Here is a 24,333-nt window from a genome sequence, read left to right on the forward strand (position 1 = left end):
TATATGTATTTGAAATATTATTTATAAAAAGTGAGAGAACTTTATCCGAAATGATATACAATGCGATAATTAAAAAATTGTATAATTTTTATTTAAATCTTTTAAAAATCATAAATTAAAATTTCAAAAGCAAAAAGGATTACTTTTTACAAATTGTTGTTTTATATTTACAGTGAAAAACTTTTAAAATATAAACTTGCAATATTTTATAATATTTAAAAAATTAATTATCGCAACAAAAACAAATAAAAAAAAGTAAATAAAAATGTTTTTTAAAATTCTAATGTGGCTCTTTGCCATAACCGCGTATTTTTCTACACAAACGAATTGCTTTGAGATGAATAGTAAGTGCTCTTCACATAAATAGTTTAACAATATTTATATATACTAAAAAACATACATATTCATATCTCTAGAATGCTTCTAATTATTAGAACAAATAGTAGAAAACTGAAAAAAATTGTGTTAATAAAAATGAAAACAAAAATTAATGCAATATTCTTGATTGCAATTTTATGCAAAACTATAAAAAAGAGAGTAAATATTAGGTGTTAGAGAAATAATAAAAAAGGTGTTATATAGTATATAGTTTAAAAAAAAAAACTATACGTAATAAATTTTGTGTTATATTAAAAATTTGCTTGATTTTAAAAATAAAAATATATTTACACACGTGTATCTGTAACAAATTATATATTGAATAAAAATATTGTTTTTATATATTGACTGTTTTGATATATGATATGTATTAGAAATACTAAAATATATTTATATTAAAATGACTGAATTATATTTAAAAAAATTAATAAAAAAATAAATTAATAATTAATTACTGCATAAAAACAAATAGTACTTACATTTGTTTCATTTAAATTTTTTTTGTATGTGAAAATAAAAATAATTTTTTTAATTTTTAAACTATTATTCAATTATAAAGAAGATTTATATACGTAATCACATCATATTTAAAATAATATTTATTGCGTTACTTTTAAACAAATTGTGAAAATATCAACATTAAATAAAATTCTTTAAGAAGAAAAGATGACATATGACATTTTTATTATTATTATTATTGTTTTTAAAAAAGTCCATTGTTTCTAGAATGAACCAAATATATTAGATAACTGAATCAGAATTTTTATTACAGTTTATGAAGTTGTTTTCTAATTGAAATCGTTAAGTATCTTGTCATTTGAATGAATTTCAGTTTAGTTTTGATTAAAATTTGAAAAACAACATGGTTTTAGAAAATATATATTTAAATATCGGAATATTAATTTGAACTGTAGATTGCCGTATATTCGAATAATGTACACAGTTACTAATTATATCATTTGATTGATTAATAGTAATATGTGTTCCAATCAGATATTGAGTATTTATGATGTAAAAAATAACAAGTATTTTGTCTATTACTATATTTTTGAGTGCTGCCAATACTCTTTTTTCTGCATTTAACCTCTCATTATCATCATTAATGGCGCAACTATCCTAGTTGAATCTTGGCCTCCCTTTGAAAATTCCTCTGCGTATTTTTGTCGTTTGTTGTCATTCTTCAGTTTCTTCTTCCATTTTGTTGCACTGTTTGATCCACATTGTCTATCGAGCATAAACGCGGACACCCACTTTTTGTTCTTTATACTAGTGCATATTAAAATATTTTTTTTTTGTTGGGTTATCTATGCTATGCGTTAGTTTTGGTCTAATCCTTATTGCTAGTTCTCCTAGCTTTTTGAAACATTCGTCATTAGATCTCAGCCGAAATTTAATCACAGCATTTTACGTATAGATGACAACAAACTCATAGATTTCCCATTAGGTAAAAAAAGATTTTTTCTACGTTTTGCATTTTTTATGAGCAGGATAAATAAATAAAATGAGGCAATGTTAAGAGAAGCCTAGGTTAAACATATATCAATACTTCCACTCAACTACTGCCTTTTGTGATGCCCTCAAAATAAGGTATACAAATCATTGATAAATTACAGTAGTATAGTTTGAAGCTCAGCTTACGTTCCTGGTGGAATATACTTAAACATACTTCTGTAAATTCAACTGAAATAACAGTAGGTAACAAACTACACGTTTGCTGATATCTTAAATATATTTTATGGTTTTTTTAGATCTTACATATCTAACTTATATTTAAGTTAAACCATAATTTACCGCTTATATAAAAATTGTGAACAACTTCAACTATATCAAGAGCATAGTATTTTTAATAGATAATTGTTAAACTTATTTCCATTAGTTAGTTTAAGTGCGTTTTAGGCACTTTGAATAGATTTATAAGAATACATTTTTCCATGTTTTTCTCCTAATTAAAACTTCATTAAGGTGACAAAAAAATACTAAAAGTAATTAACAGAAATTTCATATTTTTAACACTTTAATGTTTATAAATTTTTTTATAGCAACTTTTCCGTTAATTTGCGTCATCTATAAGCATAAATATATTCAAAATAAAAATATCCAGACAGCTTTATGCAATCGTAGCAGAATGTTATAAAAATTTATAAAATTAGTGAAAATTGATGAAAACAGAAACTGACATAGTATAATACTGACATAATACATATAATACTGATAATAATATAACATATATAATATAATATAATATATAAATATAATATAACTGACATAATAATATTTTGTACTGTAGAAGTATCTATAAAACAATGTTAAGTCTACCAAACTTTAATGGCGAGCCTAATCTATAAGATAATCTTGTAACCACGGTTGCCACTTATGGTACTTTAGTACCAAAATTGGTACTTTTTTTTTCGTTTTTTCGTTTTTGGTACTCATGTTTATAAAATGGTACATTTTTGACGACCCAACTTTATTGTGGATATTTCCAAATAATTTTTTTTATAAATGGAACTTTGTACTATTTTATATTTTGTTCATTTATAACACTATGAAAAACACAGAACAAAAAAATAAAAAGGTCCAAAAAAATGTTGGACCTTTTTTTTACAGAAATGGTACCATTTTAAACCAATTTTGGTACAGGAAAAAATTTTCAAGTGGCAACCGTGCTTGTAACAATAGTTCTCTGTTCACAGTTCTCTCTCTCTCTCTCTTTCAGAGTCGAAATAGGAGCTTATGCTAAAACTACTGCGACTTTTGAAGTTTACTTAAGCACGGAGCTAGAAATTTACTTCGGAAGAGATTTCAGATAGTATCAGTTATTTGAAAAAAAAAAATTTTATATTATTAAACAGTCATGATTCATAAATAATGTGTATAGAAATGTTTAATATAGTCTTCCGATTAATTTCGAGGAACATCAGCTTCTTAAGCCCTCCACTTAATACGTGCCTGGCTGTATTTCTAACTGGTACTGCAGTAAATACTATGATCTATTTGTATTAGACTCCCAGTTCACTCTAGCAAGATTTTATAAAAGACTTATTATTAAAAAATACATAAGCATTTTTGTCCCATGGTGATATTTATGTTTCTTTGATTTGATTTATTTTAACATTTTTGAAATAAATCTATGTAGTAGCTTTTTATTTGTTCTTTGTCTTCCAGTCTGTTTATTGCTCTGCGTTTTTATTTTTAACAAAATATAAATTCAACTGCAAATGTAATTTGATCGGAAACATTTTTGCTAAAGTCACTTCCAATTATGCATATGTGAATTGAATAATGTGGACAGCTTCAAGGAGTACCTCAATAAATTGACTCAGGTTTCGGTTATAGTGTATTCTAGTAAGATAAAATCATTATAATTTTTTAAATAAATACAATTCTAGAACGTTCTTACTTTTTTTTTGTAATAAAACCAAAAACGGTTTATTGCAGAAAAGAATTGAATACTCCTTCGTGCTCACCAAGAAAACCTGATGTATTTCCTGTTAACTTTTGTTAATTTGTGTTTTTACAATTTAACTTTATTCTTATCGGAAGTCAAAAGTTAATCTATTTCTATATTTTTACAAAATGTTAAATACAGTTAATCAAATAAGAATAGCTTACTATTCAATTATGATTATACATTTCCAACATTCTCTTGGACCTAATTTTTGAAACCACTAAAGTAATGTTTAACATGACATTGAATTTTGTTTATTCTAGATTAAAACGAACAGGTTGTCTTCTCCTTCTAACCGACCGTCTTAATTGAACTGGCAACTGATCAGTGTGTGTGGACCCATATCTGTCGTCGGACTCCGCAATCGCCAGCAGAGTTGTTACATGGGCGGCAACCAAGAACCATTTTATCGGCGTTGTTCCCGAAAGTTATGGAGACTATGAAAACTCAAAATAGAAGTAAATTCGGAGTTGGAGAGAAAGTGTTAGCTCGTAATTATTCGGGATCGCATAAATGGATCAGAGGCGTGATACAGAAATTGCTGAGAAATAAAATGTATTTTATTCAAACTGAAAATGGTTACATAAAACGACATCAAAATCAAATACGTCGAAATTTATCGTCATCGCATTCAAATCAGCTTAGGGCAGATAATATTGATATTGATTTAGATTTCGGTATTCGGACACCACCGGTTGAGGAAACAACAATTACTACTGGATCCGACCCGGAACATAGTCAAACAGAGAAAGACGACAAAATGGGGACCGATGAAACAATAATCACTACTGGATCTGACTTGAAACAAAATCAAAGAGAGAAAGACGACAAAGCGGAGTCCGACGACAGATATGGGTCCACACACACTGATCAGTTGCCAGTTCAATTAAGACGGTCGGTTAGAAGGAGAAGACAACCTGTTCGTTTTAATCATGAATAAACAAAATTCAATGTCATGTTAAACATTACTTTAGTGGTTTTACTTTTACAATTCTTGTTGATGAAGGGCATGGTTTTTACTTCATAACTTTTGCTGCAATCTCTTAATTAAACAAATTCTTGCGGTACCCGAAGATTTTGCAATGTGAATACTGCAAAAATAAATATTTTATTCAGTAATATTGCAAAAGGATTGCCTTATCAACTTAACGACATTAACGACATAAAGAAAACAAGTTCCCATTCACCTTCACAAAAAATGAGTAGGAAGCATCTGCCGTTTTTTATGCCGTCTTTGCGGTTTATGGTCAATGCCAAGGGTTTTTAGTTGAAGTTTTTAGTCATTTTTTTTTTTGAAAAAACAAATCACTTAAATTTGTTTAATGTATTAAGAATTAAAATTAAAACAACAATTTTAAGCAATTAATTTTTTTTTTGAAATTTAGCATATTTCTTAATTATCAATACCTTAGGGTACTATCAAAAAAATTGTTTTTAGCTTTTTGTCTGCCTTAATCAGAGTTGATCATAGATTAAGATATAGATAAAATCGTGCAGTAACCCAACTGCAACAACCCAACTTCTGTATTATGCATTGCATAATACTTGTGCAATGAGTATTATAAGGCATGTGCAGTTTCTCTGCGTGGATTCCTATACACCAGTAACCAGAGAGAACTACAATAAGCCTTGTAGTATTCACCTGATTCTAATAGATTAGAACATTATAAACACAATGTTAGATTGTGTTTATAGTTTTCATTGGTGTAATTAATGCAAAAGTTAATAACATTCGGTCTCGATATCTTGAGAAGTAAGCTATATCGACAAGTGTATTGAAATTTATTAAACATTTGTTGTCCTAACTTTCATTTATGTAGTACTTAAGATGTTGAAATTTAAACACTTTCTCTACCGTTGCACTTCTTAAGTATATTAAGTAAACTTGAAGATATCCTTAAAAAATCAATATAATTTGTAGTTCCTATCTTTAAAATATAATATTCTACAAATAGTGAAGGTGCAAATAGTTATTACTAACGAGTAGCACTAGATCGCTCATTTAAAAATGTTACAATCTTCATTGCCTTAAACAAAAAAAAATCACATGGATCTATATTAAATCTTTTTAAGTAGATGTTATGGGCTTGTTTATTCTTAGATTTATTTTTCATTGGATATCTAGCAATAAAGTGTCAATTAAATTTAAGTTCAAGTATAATGGTACATACAAATGTGTAAATTTTTTATTACTAATCCATATTCGAAATCAAGTGACTTTTTGTTTGTTTTTTTAATTTTTCTCAAATTATTTAATTCATGCTTTAATGGTTATTTATATTTCATTTGTTTACTTTGCAGTGACTGATTACTACAAAATGCCCAGCTTATATGATTTTGACGATTATGATCGCTGTTTGACGGAGTTCAATAATCTATCGACTTATTGCTTTGTACGGGCTGACGTTATACCCAAAAATGATTCAGTGTCTTGGCGGGTTATCACCGAGATATCAAAGTATAATAAGCATCATTTCAATCATCGTCATCTGTACTTTGGTTTATGCGTGAAATGGTGTGAAGATGCTTTATCACAGTTCCAGGAAAATGGGACCGATGAACTTTTTGCTGGCATATTAACTAATAACACAAAGGTAAGTGCAAATTGAAAACCCTATAATTATATTAATTTAGAGAAAAAAAAAAGTTTTTGCCAAGTAATTTAAAAATCCATAATATATATTTTGGTCAGAGGACAAGATTTTTAGAAAAATATTGCAGAAAGAGAAAAAAATTGAAATAAAATTATTTGAATTTCATAAATTTTGTTGTTAATTTTGGTTTAAATGAATTAAAAGCAATGCAGCCTATAATGGAAATTGAGGGTTATTTAAGTGATTTGGATATTGCTAGACCATAGAATTGTTCTTAAAGAATAAAGAAAGAAAGAAATTTCGTATATTGAGGAAACGTTAAAAATGACGATTGAGAAAGAAAGAAATAAAGAATAAAACGAATAAATTTTGATTCAATTTTTAAATAATTAATATACATAACAATCGCATATATTTGAAATTCTAGACAATAAACCAACTGCTAAGATAAAACTATATATAGCAAATTTATACATATACATATAATATATCTATCTCTATTATTTATAATGTGTAACTTATATATCTATACTATATATATATTTATACTATACGTAAAATTTCATTTAAAAGTTTATAAATTACGTTTATAAATTATTTATTATTAGTGAATTAATGCATTAAAAAATATTAATAAAAAAATATGAAATTAAAAATAATTCAAAATTGCTTAGAAATAAGCAACATAAAAGAAAAAAAAAATTTGAAAAAGGGTTTCAAAATTTTGGTGGTATATATATATATATAATTTTTTTTTTTCCATATATATATATTTCTATATTGTTAATGTTAATAATTGAAAGACATTTCTTAATTTCTTTTATGGCGAACTATATTTACTACAATAATTGGATAATAAGTCGATAAATAATAAATGAGAAAATCTGCCAATATTGCTATGAAAATATAAAATATGTTAGAATATGTGGTACAAAGTCCGTCTTTCTGGAAACGACATTCGATTTTGTGATGCTCTATATTTATACGGAAGCGATCTCTTCTGTTTGACTTCGTACATGAGATTTCTATTAGCTATAGCTAAATATTGTATATATTCTACTCATTCTATTAATTGAAGTATTTTACTTGACTTATCCTACTTTATGATAATAAGTTTTAAATAAGACCGAAATTGAAAATATTTAATTTTTTTAACTGGTAATTTAAAATAAATGTTTAAAAATAATATTGAACTATATATTATAGTTTGATATTTAATCTGGTAAAACTTTACAAACTATTTTAAAAAATCAAAAAGCAATGTAATACAATGTACTTTAGACCATACATTTTAGTACTACGTACTAAAAATTAGTAGTACATTGTCTGTGAAAGATATACAAAAAACTGTATTCACATTATCAAGAAACTCTCTCCATTAAAATAAATAAAATGTGACACCTTAAAAAGTAGCTCAGAACACAGCAATTTAAATAAAAATGATGTCTCTATTTGTATTCTCTAGGCAGATGCATTTAAAAACATTGAATTTATTTCCGGAAATTGTTTGTAAAGCAAAATAAACAAATTTTAAAACTTAAAGTAAACAAATTGTTTGCAATTATTTACTGATTTGCAATTTTACTACAAAACATACGAAAACTATTTCAATCTTAAAATGTTTGCATTTTGTGTAATATTTTAAAAAAAATATATAATTGCAAAAATGTGAGAAAATGAGAAAAGTTCTACATCATATTAAAAATATACAATAAATAAAATAAAAAAAATAATTATAATAAAATATTTTTAAAAAATAATAAATTAATATTATTATATTATATATATACAATAATATATATACATATATATATATACATATAAAAACAATAAAAAAATATATATAATATAAATATCTATTTTGTATATATTTCCTTATAATATTATAAAGAAATTTTTAGAATTATGCACTCAGAGGAAATAGAATAGAATAGATAATAAATGGGATTTTAACTCCCAGAGAGCGGAACACTGCAAGTAAATAAAATATGACAATAATAAAATATAAAACAAAAAAATAATAATAATAATATAATAATAATAATAAAATAGAATAATAATGAAACAAGCATATTATTAAACGTAATATATAAAAATACAATAAAAGACCTAAAAATTAAAGGAATAAATAACAATAAAATTAAGTATAGAAATATAATAATTTCTATATAATTCTTACAAAAATCTATTAAATAAAATAAAAATTAAAAAAATTATTATTAAAGATTATTAAAAAAATTAATAAATGAGTTTATTAAATTTAATACACTGAAGATATTTGTAATATAAATAATTTTGTATAAAAATTGATATATAATTAAATATTTAACACAGTTTAAAAAGTGTTATTTTTTTTTTTTTAAAAAAACATTTTTATAAATTTATATGTTAAATAAATGACCTAAGCGCAGTAACAACAATAAAAACTAATTGAATATTGGAATAACAATTTATTAAAAATTTATTTAATAAATATATATTTAATAATAATTAATTTTATTTAATATGTAAATATAATATAAAATATAATATATGGATATGTAAAAATAATAAAAAAATATAACAAAAATATATATACAATAATTTATCGTTTTTTTAAAATTAATTTTAAATCATTTCCTAATATGTTTTTTATATATTTAAATAAACATAAATGAACGCGTAGAAATGCACGTTGTCATGGTTAGTTTTGGTAAAATGTTAAAAACCAGATAATTTAGTTTATAGATATTGTTTTTATTTATTGAAAAAAATTTGCATATTTGTAAATGTAAATTAGTTACACATGTAAAAAAAATTATTTCATCAAGTTTGATTTGAATGAAAATCTCTTTGAAAACTACTTAATGAATTTATAATTTATGTAACTTGAGTTTATTCACCCGAAACCATAATTAATAATTTTAGTTCAAAATATCCAAACGCAATTTGTCTATGTCTGTTCCTCGTGGGGGGAATTACAAAATTACTGTCAAATCAAAACAAAACATAATTATAATCAGCTGACATTTTACAGTAATATCGAGGTGATGTAAATTGTTGTAAGTATTTAGAAAACAGTAAACAATAATAATAAAAATATGCGCATATAAACAAGATTTTTTTTGATGAAGCATGAGTATTTTTAACACACGAGATACTTAAGAAATAAACTTTTAGAAGATTCAAAAATTACTTCTAAAGAGCTCATACATACTCTAACTTTTGTGATATACTTTATATAATATGCTCGATTCTTAAGGATTGTCATAAGATTTATTTGAAAGAGTGTACACAAGTTCTTGACCTGAAGTTAGATGTTACTCTCCCTTTTCCATGAAGTGTCTTGTAAGATATGGATAATATACACGGTGTTTATTGGTCAGGGTTATCCATTTTATGGATCCAAAAGTAAATATAAAAAAAAAACTTATTTGTGCATAAGATTCTGACCACAATTGTATTCCATACTGGAATCCAAAATATCGGAATACTAGTTGTGAAATACAACATCGTTCAAATATTCTCAATGAAACATCTTATAGTATTGCATCGTATTAAGGTAATTTTCAATGATTTCTCGGCATATAGTTGACAACAGTTAAGTTTTAATTTGGATGTTTTTTTCACAGCCCCCGAAAAAAAATTGAGAGGGAGAAAAAAATATGGGACATCTTACAATACTGGATCCCTTTTTTTTGTCTTGTCTGCACATAGTTGACAAGAGTTCGGTTACCATTTAACAGATGTTTGTTTTCAATCCGTCGAAAGTATGAAAATTGTTTGCAGAAACACAATTTTCTGCTAAACCAAATTATATGTTACACAATGCATTTTTGTGGCTGCAATGGTTTTTCGATAGTTAACTATGGATTATCACTGTCCCAGATACGAAAATTTGTGTCAATTAGCGAAAAATGAGCGTTTTCAGTATATGTAATCTATTCGAAAAATTGTTACTATCTTTAAAACTAAGATATTTTGACATATCGCGTAGTAAAAAAATTTGTTCGGAATAATAGTAAAATCAGTTGAGAAATAGGCATGCCCAGGTAATCGGAATTGGATTATTTTTCTTACAGGCAAGATTAACAACAAAAGTATTATTACAGCAAAATTAAATTCGATATATTAAAGTAGAAAATATATTGTGTACAGAAACAATAATTGATTTCTTCATTCTTAGGTTAGAGAGAAGTAGTGAATAATATATATTATGTATAGAAAATGAATTTTAAATCCTGATACAACGAAATTGGAATAATTGATTTATTTTTCATTTAGTTTGAGATAATAAAACCCCATTCGCAATTAACTTATACATAGTAGAATTTTCATATATTTATATATTACATATTGTAAAGTTATCATAATAATAAATTAAATGTTATAAAATATTTATATATAATTTTTATGTTCTGATATTCTTTTTTTGTCATAGGTCAATGTATATTTGAACTTATTTTCATCAGAAGCTACAAATCGTGATCATTACAATATTTTACTAAACAAGTGTCTTAACTTGAGACTGCAGAAAAACTATGGCTTGAAAGCAGAGAGTGTTATTGAATATTGCAATACAAATAATAAAACTATTGAGGAAGGTAAGTGGCTAAAGATTTCTTAACTAAGTTTCTTTTCAAATATTAAATAATGCCACCTTTTGGAAATTTTTTGTTAGCGTTGCGAATAATATTAAAAATAGATTCATTCCTTTCTTTGACGCTAGAATCAAGAAATTTCTTTAGTTTCTAAATTTAGAGAGCAAATAAAAAATTACTAAAAGCATTTTGTGGGCATGAGTCGATAACCATGAAAATGAATATGGATCCATGACAGTGACAAAGCTCCAGTTAGCAGTTAAGTGATGGTTTGGACTAAAATTTAGACTAAAATAGACAAATTCAGATTGATTTTTTCATAGTAATATAATTTTAAATAATTCGAATGTATAACAATTATATCCAAATTATATATATATAATAAAGAGATAAAGTAATGGTGAATATATAACATTTGTAACAGTTAAACATGAAGACATATTATTATATATATATTATGTGGAATTCAGTAGTAAATTAATAACTTTCCCATATAATAACTTATATCGGGCTTATATAATTATATAAGGTTATATAGTAGCTTTATCAATATTTATTAGCTTTCTTATTTAAAGATATAAACTTCAATTAAATTTTTTTATTTATAATAAACTAGCCTTAGTTTCATAGTTGATATGTCAGTTAGAGGATTTGATCATTTTGATAAATCCTTAAAATATTTTCCAGAAAAAAATTATGTGAAAAAGTTGCTTTGTGTATCACTACTTTTGTATACAATACATAAAAGAAGGTTATCATTATAGTATATCATTAGATATATACTTTATAGGATATCAGATGCCTCTTTCACTATAACATTAATATATATGCGAGGGGTATAATATTTAGCTCCTAATGAGGTCCAATATCCTACAATGATTTTTTATAACCTTTATATTAAATTTTGTGATATAATTCGTAAACTCTTTGAAATTACATATGTATTTATTATATATAATATATATTATTATATGGAAATAAATATTTTTCAATATATATTATATTGAAAAAGTAGTTGTAAGGATTTTTGAAACCTTCCCGGTAATAAAAGGCAATTTAGTTGTTTTATTTTTATCACGCAAAAAGCAAAAAGAATGTTTTTTTTATATATACTATGAACTAAATACCACCCCGAACTCTCTAAGTCCACAAAAGTTACACATACATTTTAAATAAAAAAAATTTTATATTATATTTGTAGATTCTTGGAATTTGTCATTTTACATTGTGGTTTATGTGCTGATTTGCTTAGTTATATTAAGTAGCTCATACGACTTTTATCTGAAACACAAATGTAACGATAAAGTGCTAACAGATCGAGACCACTATAAGGCGCCACAAAATAGTTTAAGTAAGTTAAGCTAATTTCCTAATATGTACATATTTTTAAGTTTGAAGTTAATGATTAATGTGTTTTAATTTAAAAATTTTAGTTAAAAAAATTTGTGTGACCTTTTCGGTAGCACGAAATTGGTATCGCCTAACACAAGAACCAACCGGTAAAATTGGACGTGACCTACGCTTTTTGGATTGTTTCAAATTTTTTTGCATGTTTTTGGTTGTTTTTGCACATACAAATTGGGTTATATTTGAGGGACCAATTGGTAATCCTTATGAAGAAGAACAACTATTACACACATTATCGGGGACTTTATTAATTTCTGGCGGCTTAATTACACTTACTTTCTTCGTAATTAGTGGATTGCTATTGACAATTAATTGGCTGGCACTAACTAAGGTTAAGAGTGATCTAAGTTTACCGGAATATATAGAGGCATTTACTAAATTCAACATATTTAGATATATACGGTAAGATACTTCATGCTAAGACCTTCTGTATAGAGCATATATATATAATTTTTGATTTCTAATGTCTGCACTTAACTTGATCAGCCACATCAATATTTAATCTTTAAAGCATTTTTAACGTATATTATGATAAAAGTAATTATTTACTTTAAGTTTACTTTTTAGTAATGTTTTATCATTTCATAGCAATAATAAACAATACTATTGTTTACGAGTTTGTTAATCAGAAAACAAATGGAAAACTGCTGACACATGGAGGAACTGATTTATTAGTTCTACTTAAACTTACAAACTTATGAAATAATCGTCTAGTTTTATATAGTCTTTATTACTTAACAACTAATTTAAAAAGAATTTCTTATTTTATAGACTTACAGTGCCATATGGATTCGTGTTACTTTTGAGCGGTGTTTACTTTGAAAATTCTGGTGGACCTATGTGGCGTCACATTTTGGAACGTGAGCAGTTATCGTGTCGCAAGAATTGGTGGACAAATTTGTTATACGTTAACAATTATGTTAATAATAATGAAAGGGTAATTTTATTTAAATCATATAAATCAATTATATTCAAACTAATTTTTATATATTTAGTGTATGTTACAAGGTTGGTACTTGGCTGCGGATACACATTCTTTCATACTGAGTTTGGTCCTACTTATGTTGGCAAATAAGTAGGTTCACTTTCCATAAAAAGTATTATTTTTTACTATATTTCGTTTTATTACAGATGGCCTAAAGTTCGTAACATTCTTTTCGGTGTAGTCTTGGCAATTTTCTACGTTATACCTGGCATTGTTGCTTATGTTAAGAAATATAGTCCGATTTTTATAGCAACGCCACAGTTAGTATATATGGAAATACCATTTAGTCGATTATAATTATTCATTTCCTTTTAGAGCACAAAGAGATTCCTTCATTGAAAATGAAGAATTCGCCAATTTTTATGCGCCATTCCATATGAATTTCGGCTGTTACTTTTGTGGAGTTGTTGCCGCCTTGGTTTATGATAAGATTTCCAGTCAACAATTGAAATTAGCTAAATATAAATCATTTCAAATTCTTTGGTATTTACTCATACCAGTTGGTGTCTTGTGGATGTTTTCGGCTCATCCATTAATACAACACTACTATAAGGTACCACCACGTTTCTGGGGCAGTGTGTATGCAGCTATGCAACGCAATTCTTGGTCATTCGGTGTGGCATTCATGATTGTCGGAATGTCAGCGAGACTAGGCTGTAAGTATAGAAATTAATAAAATATTCTTACCGAATATTTATTTTTCATTTATTACAACACAATTTTAGTAACATTGTTGTATCATTGTTATTATGAGGGGGGATTTACACTACGACCTAGAAGTCTATTGTACCCCCTTCATGTATTTCTGGTATTTGTCCAAATTCAATTTGCTCTAAAAATTGTAGTATTGAACCCATTATAAAAAGTTTTATTTCTTCATCCGTTATGAGATGCTATGTAAACTGCTATGTAAACTTATTTTCTTCCCTATAAAACGTACATGTTTTATCAAAGCAAGTTTTCAGGTTTGTAAGGTGACAGTTCAACATAGTTACAAGTAAAATAAAATTTTCCAATTAATCAACTATAGATCACTGTTTACGGCGTTTGGTCGTCGTAGTTGACTAATGGCTCTAGGACGTAGACTGGGCCGCTTCTGGAACCAATGAATATTTTTCATTTGCTTCATTAATTGCATTTTTCCCTGCTGGCGTCTTTAAATGGAACGCCTCTAGCTTTTTTTTATATATTTCGAAAGTTTCAGTGGATAGATGTTTTATAAGTGGATAGATGTGGGAGATTTCTTGCTAGGAGATTAACATGTTCTGTCAGCCTTTTATTGTATTTTTTTCTTATATTGTGAAATTCAGTTTTAACTAGGGGAATTTGTAGATCTCGATGAATACTTTCATTCTTTATATACCATGGGGCAGCAGTGATTGTTCTCAGTATTTTTGACTGAGCCATAAGTTCATATTGGTTTTATGATGCTGTTATATAAGAGTTCTTTATACTCTAGACAAAGGGAAGATCTGCTATTAATGACCCAATGCAACTTAGAGGCTTGTAGCTTCATCTGAATTATTTTGGATTCTTTAATTTTTTTGAAACTGTAATTTATATTGTTTTTCTAATAAACATTAATTTTATTAGATAAAATCATATTTACCAGTAATTTTTAACCCTATTACATACACAAGGTGTCATATTTGTACTATATATATTAGCAAAAGATTTCACTTTTTTATAAATGCTTAAAAATATTTCAATATCGTATATTTTCTTATTTCAGGGATTCTACGTAGATTTGCATGCTTGCCAATATTTCGAATATTGGGACGTTTAACATATGGTGTTCTACTCATACATGTTTTTATGGCACGTATAGTGTTGGGTACAATAAGAGAACCAATTTATTTCAGTACAGGAACGATGGTTAGTATATAAATTTATTCACATAAAAATTACTTAATTAATACTAACACTAATTTCTATTTTAGTTCGCTTATATATTCTTCAATCTGACTGCATCGTATTTGGCATCACTGATATTAGCACTATTAGTGGAATTACCAACTTCATCTCTTTTGAAATTATTGCGTTAAATATTGTTAGTATCTTAAAAGACTTGTACTTAGATTTATAAGATTTTATATACATTTATTAAATTAATTATGATTAAGTTAACACTCTGTATTAAGTTTATAATAAAAACCAAAAATATCGAAACTTACCCAGAACTTATATCTCCAGTTGAATCATTATTTCTTAAGTCCATATAAAAAGTTTTAATAGCCTCAGTAGCTTCATCATTTAGAAAAGGTCGCGCTTGTTGACGGGCATAAGCTGAAATAAAAGTCTCTTATAATTTTTATTATCTAAAGTTTAGAAAAATGTATCGATATTATTATATTATTAGTGGACTCATATCATATTTTGATTTAATTTCGGCTAATATAATAATAAAAAAATATATATGTATAAAATATATATAGAACAATAAAAGAAAAATAACAAAAAAATATATAAAAAATAATAGTAAAAAATATATATATAAAATATAATTATAAAAAAATATGTCTAATATAATAATAAAAAAATATATAAAATATAATATTAAAAAAATATATAAAATATAATAAAAAAAATAATATATAAATTATAATAATAAGAAAAAAAATATATAAAATGTAATATACACAAATTATTTACGTATAACTAAATATTAGAAATAGTTCCAAGACCAGCGATGATGGATATTTGACAATACTCGAAGTCGCTATATGGTCTGCAAGAAATTCAATTAATTAAAATAATATAAAGAATTTTTTTTGTTCTAGTTAACTACTTTTTGGAACCTCTCTAAGTCAAACAGTTACTAAGTCAAATTTAGTATAAAAATTATACAAAAATATATAAAAGATTATATGTAAAAAAATATGAAAAATAGTATATAAAAATATATAAGAAATTATGTATAAAAATATATAAAAAATTATATATAAAAATGAGTTAAAAATTGTATTTAAAAATATATAAAAAATTATATTACATATTACATATATTACATAATTATATATTATATAATTGTACATAATAAATTATGTATATATAATATATATAAAAAACTATATTTTGAAATATAAAAAATTATGTAAAAAGTTATACATATATAAAAAACTATATATAAAAAATTATAGATAAATATAGATATAAATAAATATAGATATAAAGATAAATATAAAAAATTACATAAAAAAATTATACATATATATATATAAAATTATACATATATATATATAAAATTATACATATATATATATAAAATTATACATAAATATATATAATATTATACATACACATAGCAGAAAAAGTCTACGGATATTCACAAAATTTTTCTTATATTAAGCATAACTTTTTTAATTTTTACTCAAATTTATTTTTATTTCCTGATTTATTTTAACCAAAGAAACAACAATAAAGTTCTAATATAAGAAATTAACAGTTATTCATTAAAAAAAAACTTAAACACAATTACATGCAAAAGTAGCAATTTTTGAAACAGAAAAAGTCTACGGATATTTCTTAATATTTACATTAAAACAATAAAATTCACAAAAATCTTAAATTTAATAGCCTGTGGGATAACATTTGCATTTAATAACCTCTGTTAAGCGTCTTTGCATGGACTCAACTAGCTTTGCAGTATCCTGTGCGTTTATTTCTAGCCATTCTTCCTTGATGACGTTTCTTACTATATCCTTGCTGGAAAACATATGCTGGCGAATCTTGTTTTCCAAATAAACCCACAGATGTTCTGTAGGACTAAGGACTGGTGATTCTGGTAGTGTTTGAAGTTGCTTGAGAGCATAGTACAGCATCCAAATCCGTACGATGGGTGCTGTATGCTTAGAGTCGTTGTCCTGCTGAAACAAAAAGGTTAGCTCAAGTCCAAACATTCTGACATTTTCTTTCAAATTTGTTTTTAGAATATTTAGATAGCCATATTTCTCCATTGTATCTTGTACAAATTCAAGTCTGACAGCACCATTACTTGCTATACACCCCTAAATCATTACGCCTTCACCACCACGTTTTACTGTTGGATTTGAGTTTTGTTTATCATAGGCTGTGCATAATTTTCTCCTTACAAGTTTTCTAACTTTGACTCAAAATATGTAAAATTAACTCTTATCGGAGAAAATAACTCATTTTCAGAACTTTATACGTTTATTTATATGCTTTCTTGCACAACTTTATCATTTTATTCTATTATATCTGGATATGTTTAGCTTCTTTCCTGCAATCAGGGTATAATACATGCATTTCTTCAAAGTTTTCCGCACAGTATCAGGACATATTTTTTTTTTTCAAGTATTTCGGCAATATGTTTAGCTAGTTTGAAGGCTGTTACTCTTGGATTTACTTTCACCTGGTTGATTACGCTACGTCTTTCTCTATTTGACAGAGTTGTGGAGCGGCCAGTGCGAGTTTTAGAAACGTAAGTACTCGTCTCTTTGAAGTTATTTATAATGCTCTACACAGATGAATATTGACAACCAATATCTTCAGCAATTTTTCTTTGGCTTACGTCATCTTTCTAAAATTTAACAGTTATTTGTCGCTCACTAAAACTAATTTCACGACTTTTATTTTATATTGTAAAAATTTATTGCTTATATAAAAAAATATTATTAAATGATTACTTTTTAGACTCTTTAGGAACTCAATAATTAAATATCATTTAATGACACATTTATGCTTGCAAGCGAATTTATATTAACGGTAAATGTAAATATTAAGAAACATCCGTAGACTTTTTCTGCTTCAAAAATTGCTACTTTTACATATAATTGTGTTTAATTTCTTTTTAAAGAATAACTGGTATTTTTTTATATTGGAACTTTATTGTTGTTTCTTTAGCTAAAATAAATCAGAAAACGAAAATCAAATTGAGTAAAAATTAAAAAAGTTATGCGTAATTTAAGAAAAATTTTGTGAATATCCGTAGACTTTTTCTGCTATGTTTATATATATATAAAATATTATACATATATATAAAATATTATACATAAATATATAAAATATTATACATAAATATATAAAATACTAGTCATAAATATATAAAAAAGTATATATAAATATATAAAATATTATACATAAATATATTAAATATTATACATAAATATATAAAATATACATAAATATATAAAAAGTCGTACCTAGGCATTATATAAACGTTAGTCTATTTAGTTTTATCTTCTTTTTATTGACTAAAATGTAACCATTGCTATACTACTTGAATATAAAGAGATATATCCTACTTATGCCAGCTATTTGTTACCTATGTATTTCTTAATCAAAATTGTGGGTAATAAGTCCATATCATTTTCATCGTAGAGCTTTAAATGTTCCGCTAAATTATAATCCTCAAAGTTATCGGTGGTGTCGCTAACTGTAACATTCATTGAATTATTCGTTTTTGGACGTACAGTGTAACGTGCTGCTATAGCAGGCCCTTTTTTAATACCGGCATGTAAAGCTTTCACATGATCTGGTAACGTAGTATCCAAACCTTTATCAGGTTTGTCTAAGAGCACAAAAACTAAATCAAATTGTCTCAGCAACGATGGCTCTAAACGTATATTTTCAAGTAGCAACTTAGATTCATCATAGTGACCACATTTTGTATTGCTCGTAGCAATAATACTTGTGGGTGTAGATGTTCTACTAGACACAGCAAAAGATGATGCAGTTATACTAAGTGATTGCATTGCTTGCAATAATGTTTCAACGGTACCCGGTATCTGATCAACATCATCAATAGCACAATGTCCATCTTTACACAAAATTAATGCACCAGCATCTATGCTTTGTTTGTTGCGACCTTTGGTGTTGATAATCAATTGCCCACTATTGCTTGAACAATTTTTACTATCAATGAGTGCACCTAAGAGTATAATAGTCAATATTCTTGATAATAAATATAATGAATATAAAATAACTTAAGCAATGTACCTCTTTCGGATATTTGTGCACACATTTGCAACTTATAAGATTTACCGGTGCCTGGATCACCAACGAGTAGAACGTTAAGAACACCTTCTTCCAGTAATTGTGAACCAGATCCTCCAAATAACGAAAGCAAAAGTCCAGCTTTTTCTAGTTCATGTCCATGTATTTCTGGCGCCATTGATTGCACTAACAGTTTAAAGACGTCATGTTCACCATGTATTTTATTAATAGCCTCCAAATCGCGTTCCGTAAATGCTTCCCGTTTCACACCAATTTTATTTACGGTAATTGCTTTCATATAAATTTGTGTGGAGTTTTCAGTTGTTTGATTGTTAGCAATATTGCCAGCATAAGGTTGATCATTAATAAATTGTCGTAGTTTTAAAACGCCCGTAATAACCACAAGTTCGCCTAGCGCAACAGAATCTACTAAATCATGGCGTAGCTCAATATCCAGTATAGATGGCAACTCATATTTATAATCAACGAGTGTGTTAATGTTGGTTTCAGATAAGCTTATATTTTGTTTTGGTACTATGCGCGTATAGGCTGAACTGCGCATCTCAACAAAATTCTTTTTAGCCAAGCAACCAGAACCCTTACAACTGTATGGACGCGCCGGATAAAAACCTTAAAAATCATGAAATCATGGTATTATAAATATTGTGGTATTAGTTTATAGATGAACTACCCACCTGTTTGTTTCAGCACCTGTTCTTGTTGACAACGTTCACATTTGTATGCAACCCAAGTGGCAGTGGCTTCTACGTCACCAATTGCAGTTACTATACCACGCACACTATGCATGCTATCCAAATGTTCGTTGCTAATATGACGCATTTCTGTAAGATTTATTAAATCCATTGGACGCGCATATATTTTACGTATACGTGTAATGCGTTGAATGTTATTTGTTGAAGTTGAAGGTTGACTGAGAGCAGCATCAATCGCTGCTATGTTCACAGCAGCATGCATGGCTACACCAAGCGTCGCCAAACTTTGCAAAGGATTATGCAGCATATCCTGTACTATATTCGGCCAAATTGTATTGACTTCTTTATCAGCCTGTAACACATTTAAGTAGCAATGGAAATATGATTGATTTTGTATGTCACTCATATCATATATAGACGAATCTCGTGCGAAATGCAATTCCAGTACTTTTATTCGTTTGGCAATGATGCTATTTGGCGAGTATTCGTCTTTTAAAAAGTATAAACACCAGCCCGGACATTCACTTGGTGCTTGTATTTTAAAGCTGTTCACTTGCAAACTATGTTCTGGTGCCACATAATGCTCTGGACGTAGAAATGTTGAGTCGAGTGCATCGTTTGGATTTCGAGTAGTATTGTTTGCGGCAGCATCGTTGTGATTGGCACCACCAGCTGGTATAGTTCGCCCGCCGCGACGAAAATAAAAATAAGGTCGATATCGGCTACCACCACGAGATTGACCACGACTGAGATTTGCACCACCACCGCGATACTGACCACGCAACGGAGCACGCATAAAACGTCCGAGACCAGGTGCTCTGGGTCGGTTCATATCACAACAGCTTCTATTAATATTATCAACACAAATAATTAAACTTTATATAATTACTTAAGACAGTGTTTTAAAATTTTACAAAATGCGCAAAAGCAAATGTCTTATCTGACAGCCCACAACAGCTGTTTTTGTTCTTATTTTTTGTTAATCACAAAAGTATGCTTCACTTTAAGATCAAAATGTATTATAAACAAGGGTTGCCAAGTTTCATTTTTAATTTAATTTACATAATGTGCCGTATTACATCAATTCACTGTATTCTTTGTAAACAAATTTCAATCTTTAACAAGCGGAATAATTTTATATCAAAATCCAATTATTTACAATTTATTTAGATATAGACTCAAATAAGTCAGAAAACATATATAATATTGATTTATTTGATGCGAACCCTTATGTATTTGTAATGAAATTATAATAAACAGTTGTTTGAATTTGACTATTTTGTATTCCTGTATAAAATATTTCAAAGATATTGTGTTTCTAAAAGCGATTTGTCATTTGGTTCTATGCAAAGTTAATTGAATTTTAATTAAGATATTTGTTGACATGAAATAGACCGCATTTTTTTTCTGTGGTGAAATAAAATTCAAGTAATAGCACATTCACACTCATTATGTTTGCTCATTATAGCCACTAATGAGGATGATTTACCATACAAAGACCTCTCATATAAATGAACTTAATATTATTATAAATTAGCTCATAAAAGGCGAAAAATGTCAAATGCAACCCTGAAAAATAAATTTCCCAAAAGGGAAATTAGACAAATTTGAAATGTGTCATATGGTTTATATGTAAAATTGAAACACACAACAGATGAGCTGCTGTAAACAAACATACCTAGAAAGTAAGTATTTAATAATATCTTCGTTTTTGCTAATTGAATATGTAATTGATATATAAAATGTATACAAATGATTTAATATATTAATTATATTCTTTTTTTTTGTGTGGGATTTATTTTTAAGTGAAGTTTATAAATCTATCAGTCTAATTTAAATCTATCTATCAGCTGCATAAATGAGCTCACAATAATAAGAACGTTCACTCATTAATATAAATGAGATAAAAGTTCTTGCTAGTTGGTTCTAATATATAGAATATTCCGGGACACGAAAAATATTTATTTCAAACATTTCCAATAAAAAAAAGCAGCAGCAAAAAGTTGTCTAAATTTTTAATTTAAGGATGTAGTTATTATTTAACAACATTCATTGTTCATATATATATATATTCACCTTTATATTTATATATATTCACCTTTTAAAACATAAGTCACAAAATAATAATTAAATTTGGTTTATATCACATTTATTAAAAATAATTATTATTGTTGGCCTTTTAGTTTACAACACGCAAATAATTCGAACATTCTGTTTTTTATTTTAAAAAGTAAAAATATTATTTTGAGTACTATTTCTCGAACTCTAATACTATATTCAGACAGCCTAATTTCCTTAATTTTGTACAAATGAATTGAAATGTTAAAAATTACATGCTGAAAACTCCATTTGTATCTCGGAAATTTTAAAAGTTGATTATTATAACTATAAAGGATGATATTCAGTAGTTTTATTAGCTTTAGTAGATTTCAAGTATGTGAATTATTATTTGGAATTATTTATTTTTTAAAAATTTACACTACTCTCAAAATATTTTCCAGTTTTATTAAATTCAAAGGTCATTGACATTTATTTAAAAAAAATATCGCTTTTTCGTTATCTCAATTTTATCTTTTGCTTAGAATTTATCTTACGCATAGTTGCATTTGAAATGTCCCTTAATTTCAACATTCGTTTCACGAAATTAAGGCCATTTTCCTTAATATCGTTTTAACCTCAAAACTGAATTTTGTATGGAAAAAACAACTTAATTTCGCTGAAACGAAGTTGAAATTAAGATTTTTACGAAATTAAGGTGTGTCTGAACAATAAGCTATTTTGGTATATGGCGTACTGGAAAAAGTTATAGAAAAAAACTATCATACCTACAATCCGTTTGTCACTTTTATAAATGAGTTTTATAAAGTCTGTAATTTAGATCATCCCACTGATATATTGAATATATGTATAATGTTGTATATAATCAATATTGCACCGCACTGATATAAGAAATATATACTGATTTTATCAAGTCTGTAAGTTAGATCATCCCACTGATATATTGAATATATGTATAATATTGTATATAATCAATATTGCACCGCACTGATATAAGAAATATATACTGGTATTTCCCTCTTTTTGGGCAAACCTGGTTACGCAAAAGTAGCAGATGCGAATCTTATTACAAAAGTAGAAGACTTAGCGGATTATGTTGGGAAAAGTCATATGTATGCCACATGTAATTGATAAAAACTTTTATTTCTCATTTTCTTATTTCTTTCATTTATTTTATTTCTTTTTTCTTTATAGTATTGTTAAACGTTTGTGATATTCATTACAATCGTATAAGTAGTAAGGGTGCCAATTTATCTCTTATGGTCGAAGACGATGATAATTTTGACAAAGCGCATCATAAGTTCGGATGAGTTGCACTCCATCGAATTTTCGATTATTGGATACTGGGCTTCTCTTTTGAGTAGTTAAGTCAAAATGTATGTTATTGTACCTTTTAGAATTAGTTTTATAACATTTTTCTCGAATCTTTTAGTTGTTATTGTTATTTTTCATTTTTGGAATTCTATACCAATCAATATTTATAAAAATTCAATTCTAAATAGTTTCATTAGTTCCTTTGTAATAATACCCTGCTTTTTTTATGGTGATATTTTTCGAATATATTCTTACGTTTCAGGGAATATAATCTTACGTTTATGAACTCTTATAAACTTGAATAAACTTTAGAATTTGGATATCCTGATATAATGGAAGTCTACTTCCAATTTAAAACACACTACAAAGTCTTGATGTTGTCAGTTGAGATATTAAGAAAAACATAACTTTTAAAAATCTAAGCATACATTTGTAATAATTTATTTAATAAAATACATAGATGAAATGTGTAGTAATATCTGGTACATTATCTTAACTAGTTCAATGTTGTGAACTTAATGTAAAATACATTCGGGTAAGTACTATATGCACTTATATGTAGCATCTCGTAAAAAATAAGTACAATAGCCAGAAAAGTCAAACAATTTGTAGTGCTGAGTGTAGACTCAAATTACACATCTACTCACATAAAAACTGAAGCAGATATGCAGATTTTTGTACGTAACATATGTGTATATAGTCTCACTTGCATTTGCGACTACGAATTGAACGCATGCCTAATATTGTGTATAAATTTACTCATGAATACTCACACTGGCACATGAGTGCTAAATCACTTTAGGCCAAGAACTGCACTTAGCCACTTATTGTTGTTCGTTTTAAGATACACTGAGAAATTTTTTAAAAGATTTCAGTCAGCTTTGTAAGAATATATTCTGAA

General features: G+C 26.8%; 2 protein-coding genes and 1 long non-coding RNA gene across 5 annotated transcripts in view; 1 reads left to right on the forward strand and 2 right to left on the reverse strand.

Moving 5' to 3' along the window:
* The window catches only part of LOC119685755 (DNA replication licensing factor REC), a 58,524-nt gene that overhangs the window by 8,462 nt on the left and 25,729 nt on the right, over nucleotides 1–24,333 (reverse strand). Inside the window, exons 1-5 of one of the 3 annotated variants that reach the window (XM_038100135.1) lie at nucleotides 20,043–21,181; nucleotides 19,351–19,977; nucleotides 18,677–19,282; nucleotides 15,567–15,678; nucleotides 15,358–15,450 (exon numbers count right to left, since the gene is read on the reverse strand). In XM_038100135.1, coding sequence (XP_037956063.1) covers nucleotides 15,444–15,450; nucleotides 15,567–15,678; nucleotides 18,677–19,282; nucleotides 19,351–19,977; nucleotides 20,043–20,892 — 2,202 coding nt within the window. In that variant the 5' untranslated portion in view covers nucleotides 20,893–21,181 and the 3' untranslated portion in view covers nucleotides 15,358–15,443. Of the gene's footprint in view, nucleotides 1–15,357; nucleotides 15,460–15,566; nucleotides 15,679–18,676; nucleotides 19,283–19,350; nucleotides 19,978–20,042; nucleotides 21,182–24,333 lie in introns of those variants that run through there. The other 2 variants (XM_038100134.1, XM_038100133.1) reach the window with 2 other exon arrangements.
* Nucleotides 174–15,548, forward strand: LOC119685756 (nose resistant to fluoxetine protein 6). Its single transcript, XM_038100136.1, has 11 exons — nucleotides 174–344; nucleotides 6,128–6,420; nucleotides 10,841–11,003; nucleotides 12,202–12,351; nucleotides 12,434–12,809; nucleotides 13,179–13,344; nucleotides 13,403–13,482; nucleotides 13,539–13,652; nucleotides 13,708–14,048; nucleotides 15,125–15,267; nucleotides 15,333–15,548. Exons 1-11 carry the CDS (start codon nucleotides 266–268, stop codon nucleotides 15,435–15,437), a joined length of 2,010 nt encoding a protein of 669 aa, XP_037956064.1. The 5' UTR covers nucleotides 174–265; the 3' UTR covers nucleotides 15,438–15,548.
* Nucleotides 3,442–3,962, reverse strand: LOC119685762. The gene is made up of 2 exons (XR_005252828.1): nucleotides 3,779–3,962; nucleotides 3,442–3,720 (listed from the first exon to the last, which is right to left on the reverse strand). It is a non-coding gene; the product is annotated as an uncharacterized LOC119685762 (long non-coding RNA).

The sequence above is a fragment of the Teleopsis dalmanni genome, chromosome 2 (genome assembly GCF_002237135.1).
Source record: "Teleopsis dalmanni isolate 2A chromosome 2, ASM223713v2, whole genome shotgun sequence".
In the NCBI taxonomy this organism is placed as follows: domain Eukaryota; kingdom Metazoa; phylum Arthropoda; class Insecta; order Diptera; family Diopsidae; genus Teleopsis; species Teleopsis dalmanni.

Bases quoted from the DNA above. Each gene is read 5' to 3' on its own strand.
- LOC119685756 (XM_038100136.1), top strand. From the start codon at position 266: ATGTTTTTTAAAATTCTAATGTGGCTCTTTGCCATAACCGCGTATTTT. The intron at 13,345-13,402 runs GTAATTTTATTT...TTATATATTTAG, and splicing joins ATGTTAATAATAATGAAAGG to TGTATGTTACAAGGTTGGTA. The intron at 13,653-13,707 runs GTTAGTATATAT...ATTTCCTTTTAG, and splicing joins ATTTTTATAGCAACGCCACA to AGCACAAAGAGATTCCTTCA.